Source organism: Nerophis lumbriciformis, linkage group LG15 (assembly GCF_033978685.3).
Source record: "Nerophis lumbriciformis linkage group LG15, RoL_Nlum_v2.1, whole genome shotgun sequence".
NCBI lineage: Eukaryota > Metazoa > Chordata > Actinopteri > Syngnathiformes > Syngnathidae > Nerophis > Nerophis lumbriciformis.
In genome coordinates this window covers 32362457-32390219 of record NC_084562.2, presented here as the reverse complement: position 1 = coordinate 32390219, position 27763 = coordinate 32362457, and the positions used below count along the sequence as shown (strand labels likewise).

The 27763-nt window shown below is 38.9% G+C and overlaps 1 protein-coding gene across 3 annotated transcripts in view; it reads left to right on the top strand.

Moving 5' to 3' along the window:
• The window catches only part of samd4a (sterile alpha motif domain containing 4A), a 196060-nt gene that overhangs the window by 95270 nt on the left and 73027 nt on the right, over nt 1–27763 (top strand). For all 3 annotated transcript variants that reach the window (XM_061975059.1, XM_061975060.1, XM_061975061.2), the window contains exon 4: nt 11358–11639. In XM_061975059.1, the coding sequence (XP_061831043.1) occupies nt 11358–11639 (282 nt within the window). The remainder of the gene's footprint in view (nt 1–11357; nt 11640–27763) is intronic.

The window sequence follows — 27763 nt, the reverse complement described above, 5'->3', positions numbered from 1 at the left end:
AAAAAACTGCTCCTCGGAAGAAAAAAATGACAAAACTGCCTGTAACTCCCACTGGGAAAGTCGGAGAGACATGAAACAAAAACCTCTATGTAGGTCTCACTTAGAACTGCATTTCATAAATTGACAACCTCCAGCAAAAATCAACAGGAAGTTTGCTATTCCCCCTTCAAAACAACATTTTTGTAAAAACCGGTCACCTTTCTTCAAACATTATCTCCTCTGAGCGCGTTTGTTGTTTCAGCTTCAAACTAACACAGGAGAGAGATTGAACCCTTCTGATTAAAAGTTGGCGAAAGAGTTTTGATACCTGCTCCGGTTTTGATTTTATGACCCTTCAAAGAACCGCTGCGCTGATGCTGCTGCGCTGCTATTTTTTTTAAGATGGCTGCTTAAAAGCAGGATGCACCAGCGTGCCCACACAATGCAGACAAGGTAGGTACACTAGACAAAAGTATTGGGACACTTATGACTATCACTGGACAAAAGTATTGGGACACTTAAGCCGAAAACTGGACAAAATTATTGGGACACTTGGGACTACAACTTGACAAAAGTATTGGGACACTTACGACTAAAAGTAGACAACAGTATTGGGAAACTTAGGACTACCACTGGACAAAAGTATTGGGACACTTACACTGGACAAAAGTATTGGGACACTTGGGACTAAAACTTGACAAAAGTATTGGGACACTTAGGACTAGCACCTGCCAAATACGCGGGCCCGACCAATGCTGCTTGCAGCTTTAATTTACTTTGGTGCTACAAAATGCTATTTTATTACAATGTTGTATGTGATTCCCTCATGGCTGTTGTCTTTTCAGATTCTGAGTTTTGTTTAATTTTAGATACATTTTCAACATAGATTAATGAATCCGTTAATTATAACCATATTTTTCCATACACCACCAAAGGAATTTAATACTACATTTTTAGAAAGAAAAAAAAGGAAGGTAAAATCTAAAATTAAATATGTATATTTTAAGGGGATGTTTGTAATTTGCTCACAGTTGAATTTTTCAAACCAAGAAACGTAACAAGAACACCACCGGTAGCCTATGTTACCATTAGTGGTCTAACAGAAGAGATATACTGTATATATTTTTAATTTTTTTCATATTTTACACAATTACTAATTGTAATGAATAAAATTGCTCGTGGGTGTGAGAAATTTGTTTGGTGTTCTTGCTTGTTACTCACAGCTGTATGCTTGACTCTTCCGGTCTCGCGGTATCTCTGTTGCTACCTGCTGATGACACTGAGTGAAACTCTAAAGTCAGCGACCACTTTTCTCTGAGAACATCCAGTTTGAAGCTTTGCAATGGCGAGCTACTGCTAATCAAATTTCGGTGCGGTCTTTGAACCACACTAGGTTATAATCATGCAACATCTGACTGAAACTTGTATCACCTCTGCCAGGAGGTTATGCAATCGCCGGGATTTGTCTGTTATAAAGGGGTATAACGATTTGTTTGAACAAAGATCAATTTATTTTCGCAATTTGGGGTTGCAGATACAATCCAGAGATGATGATATTTTTTTGAGAACGATTCGGTCCAAAACGATTCAGTGAGTTGAAATAAAAAAAAAAAAATTAACTAGCGTGACTGTGAAATAAGTACTGGACAGTGTTGGGTTAGTTACTGAAAAGCAGTAACTAGTTACAGTTACTAGTTACTTCATTTCAAAAGTAACTCAGTTACTAACTCAGTTACTTACACCAAAAAGTAATGCGTTACTGTGAAAAGTAACTATTTAGTTACTTCTTTTTGTCTTTTTTTTTTTTTTTTTAGAGCTCCCATTAATGCCCTTTTAGCCTTCATTTCAGTACTGTTATTGCACTGGAGAATAATATCAACTTGACATGCATTTGCATCACTCAACTCTGCTAAGCAATGTGGTCTACATACAACACACAAAGACAAAGATATGTTACAAAGACCAATTTGTTTCTGGCCAGAACAAATTGACAAAACTATTTTAAATAGCTGCAACATAACGTACATAAGTAACAAACAGCATAATAACAGCATAGATGTAAACCAAGAAAGGCACACACTACATACACAAAGTCTAACCAGGCATTTTCTTCCTCAAGTAATTATGATACAAAATCATGTCTGAAACCCAGAACACTCTCCACATTTCCCCAGTTTTAGTTTAGAGATAAGGAAAAATTGGCCTGGCCCACTAGGATCCCTCTTTATGTTTGTGAACTTTATAGTCTATACATTTAGAGTGATGTGATAATCAAACACTCTAGAAGTCTAGAATGAAAGAGTATATAAGAGAATTGACAGCAACGTTCCCTCTCAGGAGCGCGCATGTGCAATTGTGCACTGCTCAAGCGTCCTCTGCGCACGGCAAATCTATGCCACGCACAAAATCAAATAAAAAAATAAGCGCATAACAATTTTCGACACGACACGGACACGACAGAGAAAACCGTTTTCGTCATCATTGTTCAAATATTGTAACGTCTGTCGAGACGCTTTGAGGACATGAATTCCATCCATCACTTTACTGAGCAAAACTCTTTATTGTCGGCCATAAACACATCACCAAAACATTAGTAAAAAAAATGATATCTAGCAAAAGTGGTCATTTTCTGCAGTACAAACCAGACCAAAAGTAACTTTGTTTTATCAACAGCTGCCGCTCGCTCTTTCTCACGTGCGCCAACACTTGCACATATGGCACTGAGCCAGTGATGCGTTTACAGCCACACAAAAAGTCGGACAACTCCAACACCACACATAAAGTGTAATTCCAGGTCGTTACACTATGATTTACCAATCAAATGTGTGCTTATTCTAGTGTCATTTATTAGGAATCTTAATTTATAAATATTAATCATTAAATGCTGTTAGTATATTAAATAAATACTAATAAAAATATATTTTTTACAAACAGGAAGTTGCAGGAATGTACACATGATCCCCTGCTTACATCTCATTGTGCAACATGTGAATGTTTTAATGGGAACTAAATGCAATGTCTGAAAGGGGTACCAATTATTTCCAAAGCAGGACCTCCACCCAGACAAACAATACAAGTACACAGTTCATGAAAAACAATATTTGTTGTTATTGTCATTATAAGTGGGCCTAAACACTTATATTGGAAATGGAAATGACTGCTATCATTTGATTATAATAATAAGAGAATGTTGTCTGTCTATCTGTGTTGGCCCTGTGATGAGGTGGGGACTTGTCCAGGGTGTACGCTGCCTTCCGCCCGAATGCAGCTGAGATAGGCTCCAGCGACCCCGAAAGGGACAAGCGGTAGAAAATGGATGGATGGATGGAGATTGAACTTGTTATTTAGTCAGATTTGGGACAGGTGTGCTGCTGGTGTAGCCACAGTGTGCACTTCTAAAGTTGCTCACATGGACTCCACTCAATGCTCAGGGAGTTTTTGCGTTTGCTCACACACATAAACAATTAGAGGGAACATTGATTGACAGAGTGTGTGTACCTTCAGCGGTGAATGATGAGAAGAGGCAGAGTTAATCCTTAAGTGGTGGAGGTGAAGTGGCATCAGAATCTCTATCTCTCTTTACTAGCTTCGTCGAAGCATGTTGCTTATGTAGCTTGTTTCAGCAGATTTGAATTGCTGTTTTGGGCAGTAGATGGCATCTTTGATCCAAAGCACAATTTACATTTAACTAAAATGTTCTTTTCTTTGTGCTCGACAAAAGAAAAGTAGTGAAAATATCTCCATGTTAGCAAACTCGACTTCTGGCTCCGCCATGATCAGACACGCCCCCCCCCTCGCTCCCCACACTCACACTCAGACACACCCACACAGAGCGCATGTCTCTCTCTCTTCTCCGGCTTGTGACACAAGAAGAATCAGAACGATGACACAGCAGCGCTCCGATAAAACACACTTTATACTACATAAAAAGTAAAATAACGCAGTAACGCATCATGTAGTAACGGTAACTGAGTTACTGAAAATAAAAAATAACGCGTTAGATTACTAGTTACCGCCGAAACTAACGCCGTTACAGTAACGCGTTACAAAGTTAGTCCCAACACTGGTACTGGATACTGGACACTGCAGATGAAGTTTCCTATATTGGTACCGTATTTTCCGCACTATAAGCCGCCCCGGGTTATTAGCCGCACCTTCAATGAATGGCATATTTCAAAACTTTGTCCACCTATAAGCCGCCCCGGACTATAAGCCGCGCCTACGCTGCGCTAAAGGGAATGTCAAAAAAACAGTCAGATAGGTCAGTCAAACTTTAATAATATATTAAAAACCAGCGTTCTAACAACTCTGTCCCAAAATGTACGCAAATGTGCAATCACAAACATAGTAAAATTCAAAATAGTGCAGAGCAATAGCAACATAATGTTGCTCGAACGTTAATGTCACAACACACAAAATAAACATAGCGCTCACCTTCTGAAGTTATTCTTCATTCGTAAATCCTTCGAATTCTTCGTCTTCGGTGTCCGAATTGAAAAGTGTGTGTATAAGGTAAGACATATTATCTGGCACTTTGTTTCACAATATTATGCAAACACAACTTTTCTTACCTTCTGGTACCTGCTGATCTGTATTTGGGATCTCTATAAATCCTGAAAAATTGTGCGAGTCCGCCTTTGTAGTCCGTGACGACACCGTAGTCTATAAGCGTCTTTTCATGAACCGGAAACACCACCTTTAAAATCATCCAGGTGAAGTTCGCTTGCTTATTGCCTTAAGTTTAAATTCTGCGTTATACGCGTGTCGCTTAGTAGGAGCCATTTTGTGGTCTGGTCTTTACAGATGTAAACACACAAAGGAAATTAAACGAAAATCCGCGCGCTTCTTCTTCTTCCGGGGGCGGGTGGTTGCTTACAGTAGAAGAAGAAGCGCTTCCTGTTCTATGGGGGCGGGTGCTTACCTTGGCGGTTGCTTGCGTAGAAGAAGAAGCGCTTCCTGTTCTACCGGGAAAAAAGATGGCGGCTGTTTACCGAAGTTGCGAGACCGAAACTTTATGAAAATGAATCTTAATATTTATCCATATATAAAGCGCACCGGGTTAAAAGCCGCACTGTCAGCTTTTGAGTAAATTTGTGGTTTTTAGGTGCGGCTAATGGTGCGGAAAATACGGTATTTCTTGTAAGGGAATTGGGTATAGATGAATTATAGATACAAACAAGCAAATAAACGACATAAATGGCCAATGCATTCATATCTTGTTTGAATAAAGTACAACCAACACTTTAGGTTGAATTAACAAATGAAAACATTTTCTGCTCTCATTTTCAATATTCAAGAAATGTTCATTAAAAGTACAGTAACCAACATTTTAACAGAAGATTTAGTTGCTAAATTAAATCCCACGACTTGGACATACAGTAGCTATTCTCCGTCGTGGCGACGCTGATGAAGGACAGCACCCCAGGTGTGCAGAAGCATGTATGCACCCTCATCCCTGTTGATGATGTTGGCCCCTCGCTTCTTCATTTCCATCGCTTCTATTTCTTTCTTTTTCATGAAATGACTTTTTTTTTTGCTGTTTATGTTGCTGCTTCATGTTCTGTTCTGGAAGTCTTTGCGCTGCCATAACTTACTCTGCTATCATGCAAAGCCAACCTTTTTTACCTTAGGGTACCTGCTTATGTGTATTTTAGATCTGCATAAGTCCTGAAAATTTCTAATCAAACCGTGGAGGCATTGCAGAGACATACAGTATATAAAAACAATCTTGTCTTCCTTCCTACTTCCTCCAAATGGTCTGTTTGGAATTTTGTTCAAGTGTGACATTTTGTTTAAGTGTGACGTCAGCGGGTTATCCATATATGGCAGACATTTACCCTAACGCCCTTGGGTGACTCAGCCAATTTGAATGTATGTATATCCGGCTGTGCTACAAAATCATGTCGACGATAAAAATGCTTTGTTTGTTTTAACCAGCACAAGTCACTGCACTAACTTTTAGCCTCTTCTGAAGTAAAATGTGCCTTACTTTTATGATTTGTGGCAATTTGCCTTCATCTGTGAAGAAGTCGCTTCGAGTGTGTAGCGATTAGTACGGCTTCAACCACAAACTTTCACAAAAAGATGGATTTTCCGGGGAAAAAATGCTTTTAATAGCGGACACGGTGACTGTTATTTATGAGAATGGAGGAGACAATGAATCGGTAAGTAATAACAGTAAGTTATAAATGGGTGCATAGTACATTAGCAATGTTAGCTCAAGTTGTTTTGTAGCTAGCTTAGCCTTCTAATGTGACACAATAGTGTCACCGTCCACTGGCAAAATAAAGGATGATCTTCCTAAAAACTACTTTTATTTGGATCACTGCCTACTGTGTTTGGCAATGGACCATTTATCAATATAATTTGTTATTACGTTTGCGAACCTCACAAACGATTATGTAGCCCGTATAACAGGGTTGGGCCTCTATTGTTTACAAGAATTCGAAGCAGCAGCATATTACCATGACGTAGAATAGAAAAGCATTTTATTGTCAATATACACATGCATACGTCCAGGATTTAGTATTGGAGAGGTGATGACTTGGTAGAAGTCTAATCTTAACCATTGTTTCTTACCAGACATTTTCCGACCCGGTGTTCTTACTTTGTGTCCGCCTCGTTGTCTCCTCAGTCAGCTGACAAAAAAACCACGATGAGTTGCAGGGTCCCGCTGTATCATCCGGTATGTTGTGTTGTGCTAAAAGTGAAGTAAAAATTTGATGGCTGGTGGCGATCACTGGTGTACATATTCCATACGGTCTTAGCAAACAAGACAAAAAACATTTACTGTAGTAAACAAGACTGCTGGGGCTGGGACTAAAGGTAGTCAGCGTGAGGGTGTGTGGTAAGGAGGGCTTAATTTGCATCTAACAACAACCAACCATTGTGCCTAAATAACCATCGTGTTCTACAGACCAAAATTAGGTGTTTTAAAAATTGAAAAAAAATTATGGTATGACCGTTTTAGAGTTGTTTTGCGGCTTTATGTTATGTTGTGTTGTTGTCTTTGTTGTGGCTTTTGCAAATGCGCTGTTGCTGAAAGTTTTTGTTGTAATTTATTATATTGTCTTGTGACGTTTGCATTTTTTATGACCTTTCTCAGCCACCATAGATCCCCGCCATATTTGTTTTGATGGCGCCACAGACGGGCAGACTGACTTAACGTTTAACATTCTGATCAGTAAAAGTACTAAAAGTGCTGGGCGGTATGGCAACGGCCTACTTGGGTGGGGGGGCTCGGGGCGGGCCCTGCCGTGCTTTCCTAGGGGGGGTTGGGCTTGTGGGGGCCCGGTTGCTGGTGGGGCGGGGCGGTCTTCCCGTCCGGCTGCGGGGAGTCTCTGGGCCCCTCGGGGCGGGGCGTCCTGTCTTTCTGCCCGCTGGGGGTGTGGTCTCTCGCTGGCTTGGGGGCTGGCTGTCCCTGTTTCTCCCGTGCCTTGTCCTCTGCTGGGCGCGTCTGTCTATGGCCTGCCGCTGGCCCTACCGGGCACTGCACCTGCTGTTTTGGGTTGGGCTCTCTGGGTGGCAGGGGCCGTACTTTGGCTCCCGCACACACTGGGAGATAAATACTTTTGTATATTGTACATACAAATTCACATACATACTCACATACACACAATTATTCATACATATATACACACATACGTATATTCATTCATTAATACATACATACATACATTGGTACTTTCTCACATTCAGTACATACATACACACATGGTACATACTGTACATACACAACCACATATGCATATATACACTCATGCATATAATCACATTTCATCAAACATATATTAACATTGTTCCCCTATGGGAAACTGGGTAACACACGGCACACTTAAGCTTAAACTAATGTTACTATAACAATCTACAAGGTTAATAAAGTTTGCTTCTCTTTCTTCCCCTCCATTTATCTGCTTTCTTTTGTAATTCACGTTATCAATACATATATGTAATGTTGCATTTGAAACAATTGTATTGTTGATAATAGAGGTAATTGTTATTATTCATTATTAATAGTGGTATTTCTTTTGGTATTTGTATTGCTCTATTAGTTGTGCAATAATGTTCATTGTCATTTTTGTGTTATTAATATTTACTTCACTAACTGCTTCTTTGCTATTACTTTTCGTATCATATTTGTACATATCGTATTTGCTGATGCTGTTCTGTTGTTGTAATTGTTGTTGTTGTTGTCGCTCTGTCTCATCCCCTTCTTGTCTCCGCAATTTCCCCTTCTGTCTTCATATTTTTCTCTTTCTTTCCCTTACTGCTCCGGTCCGGCTGCGCCAAACATTATTATAAAATCTGTTTAATAAAGTCAAATACAAATAAGACAACAAGAGAAGTATCTCACACTTCTCTTTTGTATAGTAAATCTGTACAGCAAATATGGTCATCTACATCAACAATATGATTTGCCCCAGTAGCTGGACAGGACAAAAAAAGTCTGCCCTTCCTAAATCTACTGTTTTATTTTTTCTAGTATCGATAAAATCGATCAATTCCCGTTTGAAACGATCTTGGATCAATACCTATCTTCCGAAAAGCAAACTTGCTGAGCACAGATCAATGTAATTGAATCTAAGGAATATAAATCGATATATCGATTAGTCATTACACCCCAATTAGGAACATAATGTTTGTTTTGTTTACAATACAACAAAGACAGAACCTTTTCTATTGTTCTATTCTATCTATTTCTATTATATTGCAATTTTGATTTCTTAATTTGAAAGAAGAAAGAACATTAATTTGTGTTTTAGAGACTGCATATATTTTGCATTATCTATTATAGTTCTGATTTGTAGAAACAATGAATACTGTATTCACATTCACATTTTCATCATAAACATCCTCAATAATAAAGAGTGGTATCAGTGTAAACGATGTCTACCATCATTGTTATGGCTGGACCACCTGGAGAGATTAAGGATTTGAATGAGTTTTCTAAGGATTCTTCAGGAGATAGGACTTGGCAGGGGTCAGTGCTCTCCTAGTACTTTTGTAGTTATATTTGTAACTGAGAGTTTTGTAAGATGACCGCTGAAAGGACGGCAGCCGTAACTAGGGAGATACTTTTGTTTACATCTTCATCTCCTCACACACAGCACTGTCGTCATGGGCTCCAAAAAACAAGAGCGTTCAAAATAAATTCCCTGTGCGTTAGATCCTGTCTGACTGCACAAAATAAGGGTCTTAAAAATAGCTTATGTGTTTACTGATATTGTTATATTATTTTGCACTTGAATAAACTATACCTTAAAACAATTTGCGGTGATGGAATGTTGCAGTACAAATACACTTTAAATTTCAAGGGTTTACAAATTAAGTTTAAACTGTCCAATTTACAAATTTGCACTTAAACATGTTACTTATGGTGAAGAGAAAAAAATGAAGAATATTTGTATTTTGTGACAGTGTTGAGGCATTTTCATTATTTAGGTGCAAAATGTATCAAATCGAATTGTGAGTAATTGATTCAGAACAGTGATTCTCAAGGCCCCATCTAGTGGTACGCTAAATAATCACTTTATTAAGTGATTCATGTTTTATTTTTAAATATTCAAACATAGTGTTACTGTTCAAACTGGGACAAAACATAATAAATATACTGTACTTGCTAACTAATTCAAACCTCTGCCTTGTTTTTAATGAATACTTAGGCCTATGATGCTGCTACATTTAAATTTTGGCCATTATTGTGGTACTTGGAGAGCCAAGTGTTTTCTGAGGTGGTACTTGGTAAAAAAAAAAAAAAAAAAGTTTGAGAACCATTCATTTACAACTTTCTGACTCTATATCAAGATGGTTCAGGAAATTGGCCACAATACTCAGCAATATGGATAATATCCCTTTAGGAATTTTGCCATTAAGCTCCTTTTTGGAGAACATCAAGTTGTGCAAAAAGTACTAAAACATTGAAAAGATGAACATGTGTATACAAACTTTTAGAAAAGGTCAAATAAAGTTTTCCTGTAAAATGTATAATGCATTTTGAATTCATCCTGATATTTCATTCAAAAGCGAAATATCCCTACCTTTTCTGAGTAGCATATATCAATCGATCGATCGCTGTTTATTTGCAAGGCCCACAATTACCTAAAAAGGCTTCACAAACCAACAACATCTCCTGATCTAAACCTACAACTTTTGAACCTTGAAAATGGAGATGCAAAATAGTAGTTAGAAAATGGTGAATGCCATACAGGGATGGGAATCGATAATATTTTTCCGGTTCTGATTACACTTTTGATTCTGCTTAATGATTCGGTTCTTTGTTGATTCTTTTATCGATTCTTGTTTGGGGGAAAAAAAAAGCACAAACAGGTGGATTAGCATAAATTTTGTCTAGGTTAGAGGCAACATGACCTTACAAAGCCAACAGTGAGGTCTTAAGAGGCACATAGAAAAAATTATACTTTTTTCGAAAATAAATATAAGGAATATTATTTTGTAGAACTTAATAAAATAGAACATATGTGGAAATTACACAAGAATGTAACATTTAGTAATATTTTTTAAACTTTAAGAATATTTGCCATCTTCCTGGAAAATATACTAGCGCAAAGATTTGTTTGGAATACAAGGTCAAACAAATATGATGTATACAACTCAAGATATTTCAAGCCTTCTTCTTAAATCATTTTGATGATTATGGCTTACAGATTTTGAAAACCTTGATTGATTGAACTATCTTGGCCTGACTGTACTCTTCCCTGCCGCGGTGAAAGGAGAGAAGTACAGCAGAGGTGATATGGAGCTAATACTGCCCGCCTTGAAACCAGTCAGAATCTGTCTCTCGTCATGCTCTTCTAAATGAAAACATTCATTTCAATTTAACAAATAATGGCGCTAACATTATAGGCGGTTGTATTAATTCGAGATGACTGCTGCTGTGATGAGATCGGCGCGGTTCAAAAACGGCATTCATTTATAGTTATTGCATGCTGTGTGTTCAAATGTATCAGCTAATTGCTTGTATGTCGTCCTCCTTGATGAAATAGCAACCATACAATTATTACAAGTAGCGTTGTTGCTTTTTTTTCTTGTAAAATATAGCCAACCTTAGGAGCGTCACTATGCACATTGTGTAATGACGTCAAAGCAAGAATCGTTAAGGAATCTTTTGAAAAATTGGCAAACGATTCCAAAATTTTAATTTCGAAACCGGTTCTCATCTCTAATGCCATATTAGTGTGAAATACCTTCAAATAAAAAGATAAAAATCCACACTTCAATCACATTGTGATAGTTTTAATTGAATCTTTTTGTATGACGTATGAAGGCCAAACCCTACAAAACATGTCACTGCCTGAATACTTCTTTATATAATTATTTTGGCTGCATGATTTACACTTGCTTTGTATTGTGATTCACAGTCCTAACAAGTGGCAATCAGCAGCACAGTCCTCTGAAGCGCTCGGTGTCCCTCACGCCTCCAATGAGTGGCCAAAGCAACCATCCCATGGGTCCTGTCTGGTTGTCCCAGGAAGATCTACGTAGTAGCAGAGGCCCAGCCCCCGATCACGCACCCCTGTCCCCTCAAAGCAGTATCGCTTCCTCAGGCAGTGGAGGAAGTGAACATCTGGAAGAGACCAATTTAGGAGGTGGTTCAAGTCTGCATCGCAGTTCTTTTCATGAGGAGGGCAGCGGCATGAGGGGTGAGTAGCAAGGGCGTCATTTTTTATTTTTGTCTTTATACAGGTAAAAGCCAGTAAATTAGAATATTTTGAAAAACTTGATTTATTTCAGTAATTGCATTCAAAAGGTGTAACTTGTACATTATATTTATTCATTGCACACAGACTGATGCATTCAAATGTTTATTTCATTTAATTTTGATGATTTGAAGTGGCAACAAATGAAAATCCAAAATTCCGTGTGTCACAAAATTAGAATATTACTTAAGGCTAATACAAAAAAGGGATTTTTAGAAATGTTGGCCAACTGAAAAGTATGAAAATGAAAAATATGAGCATGTACAATACTCAATACTTGGTTGGAGCTCCTTTTGCCTCAATTACTGCGTTAATGCGGCGTGGCATGGAGTCGATGAGTTTCTGGCACTGCTCAGGTGTTATGAGAGCCCAGGTTGCTCTGATAGTGGCCTTCAACTCTTCTGCGTTTTTGGGTCTGGCATTCTGCATCTTCCTTTTCACAATACCCCACAGATTTTCTATGGGGCTAAGGTCAGGGGAGTTGGCGGGCCAATTTAGAACAGAAATACCATGGTCCGTAAACCAGGCACGGGTAGATTTTGCGCTGTGTGCAGGCGCCAAGTCCTGTTGGAACTTGAAATCTCCATCTCCATAGAGCAGGTCAGCAGCAGGAAGCATGAAGTGCTCTAAAACTTGCTGGTAGACGGCTGCGTTGACCCTGGATCTCAGGAAACAGAGTGGACCGACACCAGCAGATGACATGGCACCCCAAACCATCACTGATGGTGGAAACTTTACACTAGACTTCAGGCAACGTGGATCCTGTGCCTCTCCTGTCTTCCTCCAGACTCTGGGACCTCGATTTCCAAAGGAAATGCAAAATTTGCATGGTTGGGTGATGGTTTGGGGTGCCATGTCATCTGCTGGTGTCGGTCCACTCTGTTTCCTGAGATCCAGGGTCAAGGCAGCCGTCTACCAGCAAGTTTTAGAGCACTTCATGCTTCCTGCTGCTGACCTGCTCTATGGAGATGGAGATTTCAAGTTCCAACAGGACTTGGCGCCTGCACACAGCGCAAAATCTACCCGTGCCTGGTTTACGGACCATGGTATTTCTGTTCTAAATTGGCCCGCCAACTCCCCTGACCTTAGCCCCATAGAAAATCTGTGGGGTATTGTGAAAAGGAAGATGCAGAATGCCAGACCCAAAAACGCAGAAGAGTTGAAGGCCACTATCAGAGCAACCTGGGCTCTCATAACACCTGAGCAGTGCCAGAAACTCATCGACTCCATGCCACGCCGCATTAACGCAGTAATTGAGGCAAAAGGAGCTCCAACCAAGTATTGAGTATTGTACATGCTCATATTTTTCATTTTCATACTTTTCAGTTGGCCAACATTTCTAAAAATCCCTTTTTTGTATTAGCCTTAAGTAATATTCTAATTTTGTGACACACGGAATTTTGGATTTTCATTTGTTGCCACTTCAAATCATCAAAATTAAATGAAATAAACATTTGAATGCATCAGTCTGTGTGCAATGAATAAATATAATGTACAAGTTACACCTTTTGAATGCAATTACTGAAATAAATCAAGTTTTTCAAAATATTCTAATTTACTGGCTTTTACCTGTATGTAAGGTGTATCTAGGGCAGGGGTCGGCAACCCAACATGTTGAAAGAGCCATATTGGACCAAAAATACAAAAAACTAATCTGTCTGGAGCCGCGAAAATTTAAAAGCCTTATGTTAGTGTTATAATGAAGGCAACACATTAAGTAAGTGTCTCAGAGTGTTAGATAACTCCTGGAAATTACTGTCTTAAAACTGCCAAAAGTATAGATGTGTGTGCCCAAGTTAAAGGAAAGGACAGGCTGTCTTCTTCTAATGGAGTTATTACAATCTTTGCAAGCTGGGTAACGTTTGCTGTAGTCTGGAACAACATGGTGATGTTTGCTGTGGTCTGGAACAACATGGCACACAATAAGAAATGCAGCCAATATTACATACAGATAATGTGTCATGAGACATGCAAATGTAAAATAAATACACAGAGGACATAAGTAAAGGAAATTAAATGAGCTCCAAATATAATAATAATTATAATGGATTAAATGTTATATCGCACTTTTCTATTATTAGATACTCAAAGCGCTCACAGAGAAGTGGGAACCCATCATTCATTCACACCTGGTGGTGGTAAGCTACATTTGTAGCCACAGCTTCCCTGGGGTAGACTGACGGAAGCGAGGCTGCCAGTTTGCGCTTACGGCCCCTCCGACCACCACCTATCATTTATTCACCAGTGTGAGCGGCACCGGGGGCAAGGGTGAAGTGTCCTGCCCAAGGACACAACGGCAGCGATTTGGATGTCAAGAGGCAGGGAGGGAACCTGCAACCCTCAGGTTTCTGGCACGGCCGCTCTACCTACTACGCCATACCGCCCCAAATATACCAACAAACTGGGCATAATGATGCAATATGTACATAAATAGCATGTTAGCATGGATTATTAGCACTCCACGCAAGTCCATAACATCAACAAAGCTCACCTTTGTGCATTCACGCACAGCATACAACGTTTGGTGGACAAAATGAGACAAAGAAGGAGTGGCATAAAACACGTCTTTCTGTGGCAGCGTCGGAGAAAGTTGTACACGTAAACCAACTACGGTGAGTTCAAGGACCGCCAAAATTAGTAGGACAAAACTGCGCTGGCCAAATACTCTCATCAGTGAAGCGTAAACGGAAACATATTAAACAGTGGGCTTTATAACAATAAGGAAGGTTTGTGTTATTTTTGTCCTCCTACAGAAACATTATTAAAACAACAAATACATTTTTGAAAAAGCTCCAGGGAGCCACTAGGGCGTTGCTAAAGAGCCGCATGCGGGTTGAGAGCCGCGGGTTGCTGACCTCCAATCTAGGGGCATGCTTGTGTATTTTTTTTTTTTCACAAAAGAAAGAAGATTAGATTTTAATGGTATGCTTGCGGAGTACAACATAATTAGCCTTTATCAGTCCTGCAGTGGGGAAGTAATTATAATGATTTAAAACCTAGCCATTAGGCAGTGTGAATGTTTTCATAATATTTCATCCTGTATCTACCGTATTTTCCGGACAATTAGCTGCTATTGTTTACCTAAACTTTGCACCTATCGACTTATACAAATGTGTGGCCAATCTATGGATTTTTCTTCGCAAAAGACTAAATTATACAAAACCCAAAACCAGTGAAGTTGGCACGTTGTGTAATTAAATAAAAACATAATGCAATGATTTGCAAATACTTTTCAACTTATATTCAATTGAAGACTGCAAAGACAAGATATTTAATGTTCGAACTGAGAAACTTCATTTTTTTTTGCAAATAATCATTAACTTATGGCAGCAACACATTGCAAAAAAGTTGGCACAGGGGCATTTCCTTTTAACAACACTCAGTAAACATTTGAGAACTGACGAGACCAATTTTTTAAGCTTTTCAGGTCAAATTATTTCCCATTCTTGCTTGATGTACAGCTTAAGTTGTTCAACAGTCCGGGGTCTCCGTTGTGGTATTTTAGGCGTCATATTGCGCCACACATATTCAATGGGGGACAGGTCTGGACTACAGGCAGGCCAGTCTAGTATGTGCACTCTTTTACTATGAAGCCATGCTGTTGTAACACGTGGCTTGGCATTGTCTTGCTAAAATAAGCAGGGGCGTCCATGGTAACGTTGCTTGGATGGCAACATATGTAGCTCCAAAACCTGTATGTACCTTTCAGCATTAATGGTGCCTTCAAAGATGTGTAAGTTACCCATGCCTTGGGCACTAATACACCCCTATACCATCACAGATGCTGGCTTTTCAACTTTGCGCCTATTACAATCCGGATGGTTCTTTTCCTCTTTGTTCCGGACGACACAACGTTGACAGTTTTGAGACTCGTCAGACCACAGAACACATTTACACTTTGCATCAGTCCATCATAAATGAGCTTGGGCCCAGCAAAGCCGGAGGCGTTTCTGGGTGTTGTTGATAAATGGCTTTCGCTTTGCATAGTAGAGTTTTAACATGCACTTACAGATGTAGCGACAAACTGCAGTTACTGACAGTGGTTTTCTGAAGTGTTCTTGAGCCCATGTGATGATATCCTTTACACACTGATGTTGTTTTTTGATACAGTACCGCCTGAGGGATCGAAGGTCACAGGCATTCATTGTTGGTTTTTAGCCTTGCTGCTTACGTGCAGTGATTTCTCCAGATTCTCTGAACCTTTTGATGATATTATGGACCGTAGATGGTGAAACCCCTAAATGCTTTGCAACAGCTGGTTGAGAAATGTTGTTCTTAAACAATTTTCTCAGGCATTTGTTGACAAAGTAGTGACCCTCGCCCCATCCTTGTTTGTGAATGACTGAGCATTTCACGGAAACTGCTTTTATACCCAATCATGGCACCCACCTGTTTCCAATTAGCCTGTTCACCTGTGGGTTGTTCCAAATTAGTGTTTGATGTGTAACGATCTGTCACTTAATTTCTGTTCGTGCTTTCTTGTTTTGTATTTACTTCCTATGAGTGCTCTTATTTTGTTTCCATTTCCTGCTTGTCCCGCTGAGCGCTGTGTTTTTTCCCTCACCTGCTGTTGATTAGCAGCCGGTCCACACCTGCTGCTAATCAGCATGTTGCTATTTATGCCTGTCTCGCGAGCTCCTCAGTGCTCTATGGTTGCTTTATGTTTGGTACTGTTACATGCAAGACTGCTTCATTCCCTGTTTTGAGTAAATTAAACTCATCTTACCTGCTCTCCGTTCTCCTGGTTCCCGCATCTTGGAGTCACAAATATTTCTAACATAATGAGCATTCCTCAATGTTCTCAGTCTTTTTTGCCACTTGTGCCAGCTTTTTTGAAACATGTTGCAGGCATCAAATTCCAAATGAGCTAATATTTTCAAAAAATAACAAAGTTTACAAGTTCGAACGTTAAATATGTTGTCTTTGCAGTCTATTCAATTGAATATAGGTTGAAAAAGATTTGCAAATCATTGTATTCTGTTTTTATTTACGATTTACACAACGTGCCAACTTCACTGGTTTTGGGTTTTATAGAATGGATTAAGTAAAGAAATCTAATATAATCCACTTTAAGAAACTGTTCATACGTCAAGTGTTTACAAAGTACAAGGAAGAAGAATCCCGATAAACATATTGAACCATATTAAGGACAAAATCTTATTAATCTCATAAAGGATGAATAAAGACATCAATGACTTTTCTGTTTTGTTTGATCAGCCATTTTACTGCCGTATTACAGGCACCGTTTGGAGACAATTTATGTATGTAAATAAACATTTACAAAATCTTTCTGTGTAAATATCTAATTTCACAAAGTGCCGTATATTTCTGGGACTTATAGTGCGGTACGGTGCGGCTAAAATATGAATATGAAATTTAGTGGGTGCGGTTTATATACACCATGCAGCTTATAGTACAGAAAATACGATACATATTTTTTACTAAAACCACAGATGATATTTGTTTATATATATAGTACATAGTACATTTACATAGCACCAATTCTCAAGACATGGATTGTCATTTTATTCGACACATACATTTCGTCCGCCACAAATAGACTTAGAGCAGGTCTCGTCAACTGGCGGCCCGTGGGCCACATTCGGCCCGCCAAAGCTTTTAATTTGGCCCGCTGAACAACACCCAAATAGGCTTGATGAAACCATTCAAAATAGGGTTGCTCATGTATGCTGTACTCCCCCCAAACCCCCAGGCAGCGTATGTGTCATAATGAAGCAGCATTGAGGCAGGAGAAGAAGATGGCATTACCGACCCTGAAATTTTTTAAACTAAATTGTGAAAATCTGACTTTTAGCAGCGACTGGACAACAAAGTATGAATATATTGAATTTGCTGACTTTGTGATGTACTTTGTATTTGTGGTCGTGTTTATATTTGGCTGAGTAACTATGACGATCAAAACTGGTTAAATACATTAAGTGCTGAATTTGAGGGTGATAAAGCTACACCTTAGGTTAAGTTGTGTTAAACCGTAAGTGTGCAATGTTTGCTGTGTGTATTAACACTAAACCCATCCATCCATCCATTTTCTACCGCTTATTCCCTTTGGGGTCGCGGGGGGCGCTGGAGCCTATCTCAGCTACAATCGGGCGGAAGGCGGGGTATACCCTGGACAAGTCGCCACCTCATCGCAGGGCCAACACAGATAGACAGACAAAATTCACTTCTATTTTATTTATGTAATATAAACAATGGGTTTTATACTTTTGTAATGTTGATATTTTCAGTCCTAAAAACCTAAATAAAGGAAGACATAGAAATAAATTAAACTGAAGAAGAAAAATAATGAACATCAATCGTCAACAAAACTTAGCTTCTGTTTCTTCATGCTGTTAACTATTTGTCTAGCTGCACACACTGGAAACAAGTAGCGAGGGCAGAAAAATGAATTTATTGACAGTGCAGTGTGAAAGCTGATGTTTACTTTGCAAAACCGTAACCATAGTATCAAAGAAATTTAACCTGCGGAGGCACTTTCTAAAGAAACATCCACATTTTGATGTTCGACCCCTGAGACCTTGGGCTCTTGAAACTGCGGCATTTTTCATCATGTAGTTGAATAGCCCTGATTTAGGGCCTTGTTACCAGTTACGCCCTCACTTATAAACACATTATAATAGAACTGTCTGAACGCCGCTTGTTGTTGCAATCCCAACAGTAGACTCGTAACTCTTTGTTCCTAAATAAAATTTAAAAAAACGCACACAAAGTGTTAAGTTAATTAAAATTGTTAAGCATTTTGGTTTTACTTTCTATGTAAAGTAACCCTCGCCCCCAAAACTAAAGGGCAGAGGTTGTAGTTCTGTGAGAAACGCTACATTGAACAGGTCTAGTACCACACTCCACATATTAAATTAATCCAGTTCTTGTTATCTTTAAAGATACAAATCTTTACTACATTTGGAGATCAGATAGCTGATAAGGTTTATTCAGGTTCATTGATAAATAAAAAGTGCATATTGTGCCTGATAATGCTGCCCATTGGTAGCATGTGAATACTGAACTGAACAGAACTTGTCTCAGATTGGATCCCTGTAGCTCAAGGTTCACACGCACAGATTCGTTTTACCAGATAGATACAAACTGTAAGCTATTCAACCATAATGATTTCAACCAATTTAAGGCGGTTCCTTTAATTCAAATGAATGAATCTGAATTTCTATGTCTGTGTTAGAATATGGTGGTCAATTGTGGCAAATGCTTTACTAAGATCTAACAGGGCGGATTAGGTTAGTTTAAGTTACTTTACTTTATTAGTACCCGGAGGTAAACTTATTTTGCAGCCAGCAATATCAGGACATACATTTAAAAAACAGGAAAAAGTAAAATCTCAGACATGCAACAAAAATACATAGCCCACCATATTTCAAAACCAATACAAACATTAATAAGATTATATATTTACTTAAAGTTCCCCCCAAAAAATGGATACAATATAACATCACAACAAGCTAAAATTAGGACAGGGCACAGGGAAATACAATAGAAGAATAAATTACACAAAAACAAATAATAGCAAAATGTGGCGTATTGAATTCCATTATGGCCGCTGGAATACAACCGCATCTGTACAATTTTGTCTTGCCTCTTGGAACTACAAAACCTCGGCCAGGAGAACAGGGGAGAATCTGAAAATGATTGTGTAGGTAGGTAGTGGCACATCCTTAAAACTGGATAAAGCTTTCTTTTTTCTATCTGTATCTTTTGTATCTGTTTATTGTACAGTACCTTGAAGCTGGAGACTCAGCAATTAGTTCACTCAACAGTTTACCAATTGGTTGAGATAATTATTGTTCTTAAGTGACAGGTGACCAATCTACGTGACCAGGGAGAAAGACAACACAGATTATATATAGTATGATAAAACATAATCATGATGGTTAGGAGTGGGAGTTGAAAGATTTTTCCCGGTCCGATTTTGCTTTCGATTCTGCTTAACAATTCGGTTCCTTAACGCAGTGGTTCTCAAACTTTTTTTGTCATCCCCCACTTTAGTCAAGGGGGAGTTTTCAAGCCCCACCTGCCCCCATCGCCCCAACAGAACGCTAACGCCAAGCTTAACATTTTCAAATTTATTGAACATCAAGTAACATTAAGTTGTATACATTCAAACTCAATAACATAAAATAACATCAAGTTCAATAATAAATAAAATAACTGTGCAGCTGTGGTATAACTTGCATCAAGTTCAAAATAAATACAATAACTTGCATCAAGTTCAATAATAAATTAAAAAAAAGTGTTATAACTTGCATCAAGTTCAATAATAAATCAAAAAAAGTGTTATAAGTTGCATCAAGTTCAATAATAAATCAAATAAAAGTGTTATAACTTGCATCAAGTTCAATAATAAATCAAATAAAAGTGCCACTTTGCAATCTTTGCAAAAAAAAAAGGAGGAGCTATGCATTTGGCAAGACAGGGCAAGTGACAGCACTTTGCCCCAGGAGAGCCACTTTGCTTCACTGTGAAACAGCACGGCTGTATGATCAGCTCCCATTTCCTCACACAGTGCAGAGAACAGTCGCGCTTTCAGTGGTCGTGTTTTGATCAAATTTACCGCGCTCACAACATGTTAAAACCTCATTGAGTTCGGGGCTGAGCTGCCTTGACGCGAGTGCTTCCCGGTGAATGACACAGTGTGTCCAATGCGCATTTGGCGTAACCCTCTTTATTAGAGCCTGCAGCCCGTTTCTTGACCCTGCCATGGTCTGTGCGCCATCAGAGCAAAAGCCCACACAGTTTTCCCATTTAAGGTCGTGTTCTTTGAGGAAACTGTCCATTATCTTGAACAGCTCATCACCAGTGGCTCTATTGTTTATGTATTTGCAAAACAGCAAATCCTCGCACAGTGACGCGCCATTCACAAAGCGGACGTATGCGATGAACAGGCAGTCTTTATTGCTGTCAGTAGCTTCGTCCACTTGTAAAGCAAAACGACTTTCTTTTCATTTGTCTACGAGTTGTTCCTCAAGATCACTTGCAATGTCGCATATACGTCTCGCCACTGTGTCGTTTGACAGTGGGACAGCTTTTAATTTTGCTGCGCTTGTCTCGTCAAGTTTGTTCCGCTTAGCCCCGCCCCCATTAGTTACTGTTGCTATGTCTGTCAAACGTTCGCTCCTCCCTAGAAATGTAAAGCCTACAGGAAAAATAAGTAATTTACATTTATTTATATAGCAGATTTCACAGACAGAATCACAAAGTGATTTACAGTGTGTATAGAAAATGAAAGCATAGTAAAAAAAAAATATCTAAGAATATAATAATAAAAATAAAAAAATTAAAGTGAAATTTCCTCCCGTTCCTCGCGCCCCACCTGTCATGTCTCTGGGGCGCGCCCCACACTTTGAGAAATGCTGCCTTAACGGTTCTCCTATTGATTCTTATTTGGAACAAAAGAAAAAAAGGTGGATTAGCATCAAATTTGTTTAATTTAGAGTAGGGTTGCAATGGTTAGTCGACCTTGTTGACAATAAAATTTGTTGCCAACAATTATATTTCTCGACAATAGCTCGTTTTTCCCGCCGAAAGTGGGTCACTCACAAAAACATCGCCAAGATATGTAAAGTGTGAGGATATTTCCTCTTATTATTGTTAAAAACATGAATACCTTACTCATTTTTCAAAGCGTACCTTGTTTTTATGGCAGTACATAACTTGATGCGCGGGCATTTAAAGCGGAGACATGATGTCGGACATTTGAAGGGAGGATGCGGACATAGCCTCGGTAAGAGTTCTGTTAGCTTCTACATTGCTAGCTAGCTAACAAGAGTGAGACGAAGTTGTGTGGAAAAAAAACAACTATCATTTTAGCCAAAGTTAGCCAGCTAAACTTTGTCTACATCACTTCAAGTACGTTTTAAAGCAGCGTCAGTTTGCAATGCCGTAAAAAAATGCACTCCAGCAAACGCAAACCGTGTGTGCGTGCAGAGACAAGTACCATTGCGAAGGTATCATAAGATTAAACATACAATCGAGTAAATAGCCAACATTTTAAGAATTTATCAAATATAAAATTCTACACATTGAGTCTATTAGTGTGATAAAACTGCCAAGAGTTCATCAATAAATAGTCAATATACCAGTGTGCAGCTTTTTAAACTTCACAAAATGCTTTTCTTTTTAGGAAGTTAGATTTAGTGTTTTGTTGTTTGTTTTCATTGCTGCTATTTTAACTGTGTTTTAATACACAAACAATCAAATCAAATCAAATCAACTTTATTTATAAAGCACATTTAAAATTTACCACAGGGGTAGCCAAAGTGCTGTACAATGAGCAGGTTGAAAGATAAAACGAGTACCGAGCAAACACAACACAACACAAACAGAACACGATAAAAAATAAATAATTAAAATAGAATTAATAAAAACATAAAAACAGGATCACAGCAGGTGTATTATGGGGCGCCATTGCAGGATGGATATCACTCAGTGTTAAAAGCCATGGAATAAAAGTATGTTTTTAAGAGAGATTTAAAAACAGGAAGAGAGGAGGCTTGTCTAACACTCAGGGGTAGGTCGTTCCAGAGCTTGGGAGCAGCAACGGCGAAAGCTCTGTCACCTCTAAGCTTCAGCCTTGTGTCAGGGACCGTCAACAGCAGCTGATCGGCTGATCTTAAGGATCGGGTGGGGCAGTAAGGCTGAAGGAGGTCGGAGAGATAGGTTGGCGCGAGGTTGTTTAGACATTTAAAAACAAATAAAAGGAGTTTAAAATGTATTCGGTAACGCACAGGGAGCCAGTGAAGGGACGCTAAAATAGGGGTGATGTGCTCACGTCTGCGGGTCTGTGTTAGCAGACGAGCAGCAGAGTTCTGCACGAGCTGCAGGCGGGCGAGGGAGGCCTGGCTAATGCCAACATACAGGGCATTACAATAATCAAGACGAGTCGAGATAAAAGCGTGGATTAATTTCTCAAGATCATGTCTTGATAGAAGCGGTTTCACTTTCGCTATTTGGCGTAATTGATAAAAGCTTTTTTGAACGACGCTGCTGATTTGTTTTTCGAATTTAAAATCTGAGTCAAACTTTACCCCCAGGTTTGTGACAGAGTCGCTGAGATACGGGGTCAGAGTGCCGAGGTCAACGTTGGGGGAGGGAGAGCGACTTGGACCGAACAACATAACTTCTGTTTTATCTTCATTTAGGCTCAGGAAGTTAGCTGAAAGCCAGACTTTGATGTCGTGCAGGCAGTCAATAAGACTTTGAACCGTGTTATTTTGTGCCATGGGAAAATAAATCTGGCAATCATCGGCATAAAAATGAAATGCAATACTGTACTTCCTAAAAATAGAACCAAGGGGGAGAAGGTAAAGCGCAAATAAAATTGGGGCAAGGATTGAGCCCTGGGGGACCCCATGTGGTAAAGGAGCTGTGGACGAGATAAAACTGTCTACTTTTACACAAAAACTCCTGTCGGTTAGGTACGACCGGAACCAGTTGAGGGCGGCGCCCTTAATGCCCACACAGTTCTCAAGACGAGTGATTAAGGTGGCGTGGTCGACGGTGTGGAACGCAGCAGACAGATCTAAAAGCACCAGGACAACATATTTACCAGAATCAGTGGACAGGAGGATATCGTTAAAAACTTTTAGAAGCGCTGACTCTGTGCTGTGGAGGGCTTTAAAACCGGACTGGAACAGCTCAGTGATACCATTATCCTCTAAGAAGGGCAACAACTGACTGTAGACAACCTTCTCTAATATTTTGGAAATGTATGGAAGATTAGAGATAGGTCTGAAGTTAGAGAGGAGAGAGGGGTCGAGGCTGGGTTTTTTAAGTAGAGGTCGTACCACTGCATGTTTAAACTCTACTGGAACTATTCCAGAAGAGAGGCTACTATTGATAATGTTAAGGACACTTGATCCAATAGTAGCAAGTACCTCCTTAAACAGGCGAGGTGGGAGGGCATCTGCAGGAGAACCAGAGGGCTTCATATGACTAACTGTGTCACTTAAAAAAGAAAAGGACACCGGCTCAAACTGATGGAAAACAAGGTTAATTGTTTTTTTTAGCACTTAGCCTTTCCTTTTTTTTTAAATGGAAAACATTTTATTAGTCATTTTAATTTGTGCAACCGCTGAATGAGCAGCACAGTTACAGTATAAACAAATATTTATGAATGAATTAGTCATCTTTGTTATTAGTAAGCACATGCCTGAAATAACTTAAGGTGCATTTTGAAAATTAGAGCCATTAAATACGTGTGCACTTTATTATCCGATAAGTCCACTAAAGTAATCGTTGACTAATCGACTATCAACGTAATCGTTATTTGCAGCCCTAGTTTTAGAGGTAATATGACCTTAGCCTATAGTGAGGTCACATATGTAGCATAGAAGAAAATAATTACTTCTTTTTTTTTAAACAAATGTAATAAATAAAAGTTATTCTGTAAAACTTTACAAATTAAATCATGTGTAACATTTAGCAACATGTGATATTAACTTATTACATCCAAAGTGTGATATTTCAAGCCTTTATTTGTTATAATTTTGATGATTGGGGCTTACAGTTTATGAAAACTTTGAATTGAAAATCTCAGAATATGTGGGGTTTCAAAAAGTGTAAGCCAAGATCATCAAAATTATAATAAAGGCTTGACATATCTCACTTTGTATGTCATGAGTTAATATCACATATTAGTTTCACATTTGAAGTTAATTGCTGACATGAATGGAACTTTTACGGCATATTCTAATTGTATCAGTTTCACCTGTACAATATAAAGACTGAGAAAACATGCAACTTTTATTTGATTACAATTGAATATTCACCTATAGCACTAACATGATAGACGGTGAATAAATACCTGTTGTATTCAGATGACGTGTTAGGTGGAATGAGATTGGAGCAGTTCAAAAACGCGACTTATATTTATAATTATTGCATTCTGTGTGTTTAAATGTTTCAGCATATTGCTCACGTCCTCCTCTTGATGAAATAGCTGCCTTATAGTTATTACAAGTAGCGCTATTGCAATCTTTTCTTATAAAATGTTAGTGTTTGTTTCGACCAGGCTTTACCATCTCGAGATCTGACGTCACTACGCAGTACGCACGTTGTGTTATGGCGTCATCCCCACACAGAAGCACAGATACGAGAATCGCTTGACAAAATGTCAAGCGACAAAAATTCCAAGAATTGATACACTGGGAACCGGTTCTGAACAAAAAACGGTTTTCGATTCCCATCCCTAATGATGGTTTTGTCAACATTAAAATAAGACGTATTTCTCACCAGTATAAACGTTAGTGAGCCTTCCTACACACCGCATCACAGTTGGTTTCAAGTTTTGTTTTTCTATTAATTGTGGGTACAATATATTCACAGGTTTGCACTATACTATACTAAAATCTGTATGGCAATATACAGGTAAAAGCCAGTAAATTAGAATATTTTGAAAAACTTGATTTATTTCAGTAATTGCATTCAAAAGGTGTAACTTGTACATTATATTTATTCATTGCACACAGACTGATGCATTCAAATGTTTATTTCATTTAATTTTGATGATTTGAAGTGGCAACAAATGAAAATCCAAAATTCCGTGTGTCACAAAATTAGAATATTACTTAAGGCTAATACAAAAAAGGGATTTTTAGAAATGTTGGCCAACTGAAAAGTATGAAAATGAAAAATATGAGCATGTACAATACTCAATACTTGGTTGGAGCTCCTTTTGCCTCAATTACTGCGTTAATGCGGCGTGGCATGGAGTCGATGAGTTTCTGGCACTGCTCAGGTGTTATGAGAGCCCAGGTTGCTCTGATAGTGGCCTTCAACTCTTCTGCGTTTTTGGGTCTGGCATTCTGCATCTTCCTTTTCACAATACCCCACAGATTTTCTATGGGGCTAAGGTCAGGGGAGTTGGCGGGCCAATTTAGAACAGAAATACTATGGTCCGTAAACCAGGCACGGGTAGATTTTGCGCTGCGTGCAGGCGCCAAGTCCTGTTGGAACTTGAAATCTCCATCTCCATAGAGCAGGTCAGCAGCAGGAAGCATGAAGTGCTCTAAAACTTGCTGGTAGACGGCTGCGTTGACCCTGGATCTCAGGAAACAGAGTGGACCGACACCAGCAGATGACATGGCACCCCAAACCATCACCCAACAATGCAAATTTTGCATTTCCTTTGGAAATCGAGGTCCCAGAGTCTGGAGGAAGACAGGAGAGGCACAGAATCCACGTTGCCTGAAGTCTAGTGTAAAGTTTCCACCATCAGTGATGGTTTGGGGGGCCATGTCATCTGCTGGTGTCGGTCCACTCTGTTTCCTGAGATCCAGGGTCAACGCAGCCGTCTACCAGCAAGTTTTAGAGCACTTCATGCTTCCTGCTGCTGACCTGCTCTATGGAGATGGAGATTTCAAGTTCCAACAGGACTTGGCGCCTGCACACAGCGCAAAATCTACCCGTGCCTGGTTTACGGACCATGGTATTTCTGTTCTAAATTGGCCCGCCAACTCCCTTGACCTTAGCCCCATAGAAAATCTGTGGGGTATTGTGAAAAGGAAGATGCAGAATGCCAGACCCAAAAACGCAGAAGAGTTGAAGGCCACTATCAGAGCAACCTGGGCTCTCATAACACCTGAGCAGTGCCAGAAACTCATCGACTCCATGCCACTCCGCATTAACGCAGTAATTGAGGCAAAAGGAGCTCCAACCAAGTATTGAGTATTGTACATGCTCATATTTTTCATTTTCATACTTTTCAGTTGGCCAACATTTCTAAAAATCCCTTTTTTGTATTAGCCTTAAGTAATATTCTAATTTTGTGACACACGGAATTTTGGATTTTCATTTGTTGCCACTTCAAATCATCAAAATTAAATGAAATAAACATTTGAATGCATCAGTCTGTGTGCAATGAATAAATATAATGTACAAGTTACACCTTTTGAATGCAATTACTGAAATAAATCAAGTTTTTCAAAATATTCTAATTTATTGGCTTTTACCTGTATATTGCAGTCTCCTGCAATAACGATGTACTGTATATCACAATATATTAGTCGGTATGTATATGATAATAGAATCATTTCAAAACGGGTTACAAAGGTTCCTAGTTGGAATCTACTTGCTAATTTACTGTTAATAGCTGGTTACTTTCTGTTGTATCATGGTTCTATCTACACTTCTGTTCAAATGTAATAAAGACTTCTTCTTCTGTTATTTGTGTACTTAACATTAGTGAGGCGTGGGGTTGCAAAGGGGTGGAAAAGTTTCCAGTAAATTTCCGGGGACTTTCCGGAAATTTACCACGGAAGTTAAGCTCGGGAAGTTTGGAAATATTGACAATTTTTTGATTATTCAAAGTATAGGAATTATTGGGAATATATGGAAATTAATGGGGAATTACAATAATGATATATTATTGGGCACTTGTCTATATGCTGCTGCATCTTTGTGGCATTTTTGACGTAGCTCTTTGCACAGTATTTGCAAATGTACACAGCCTTTCCGCCTACATTGGTTGGGGTGAAATGTCTCCACACATCAGATGGTGTACGTGGCATTATTCTGTTTGTATTTATTTATTCTTGTAAAACACTAATGCAATGCCACACACAGATATAAATAGTCAGCTAAACAATTGGAGTAGTCTTTAAAAATATTTGACTGATGGACAAATGAATAGAAATAGGCTAGATGAATAAATGAACAGTCAATCAGCATGCTAAATCAAACTATAACCTACATTCTTGTATGACAACAGAATGGCTATCAGAACAGAAGGCAGGGAAAACTACTCGTTTTGATTTAGTATTTGCTAGTTGAACTTTACAGATCACAAAAAAGGTAAGTTCGGCTCGCTAACGCTCTTAGCATAAATGAATGGGATTTAACATGGAAAAAATTAGCATCACGGCTAACGTAGAAATATTTTCGGTTCATTATGAGACTGTGGTGGTACATAAACCTAGCTAGTTAGAGATATTGGCCCCAAATCATTTAACAAGTACGAATATAAGTATGAATATATTGAATTTGCTGACTTTGTGATGTACTTTGTATTTGTGGTTGTGTTTATATTTGGCTGAGTAACT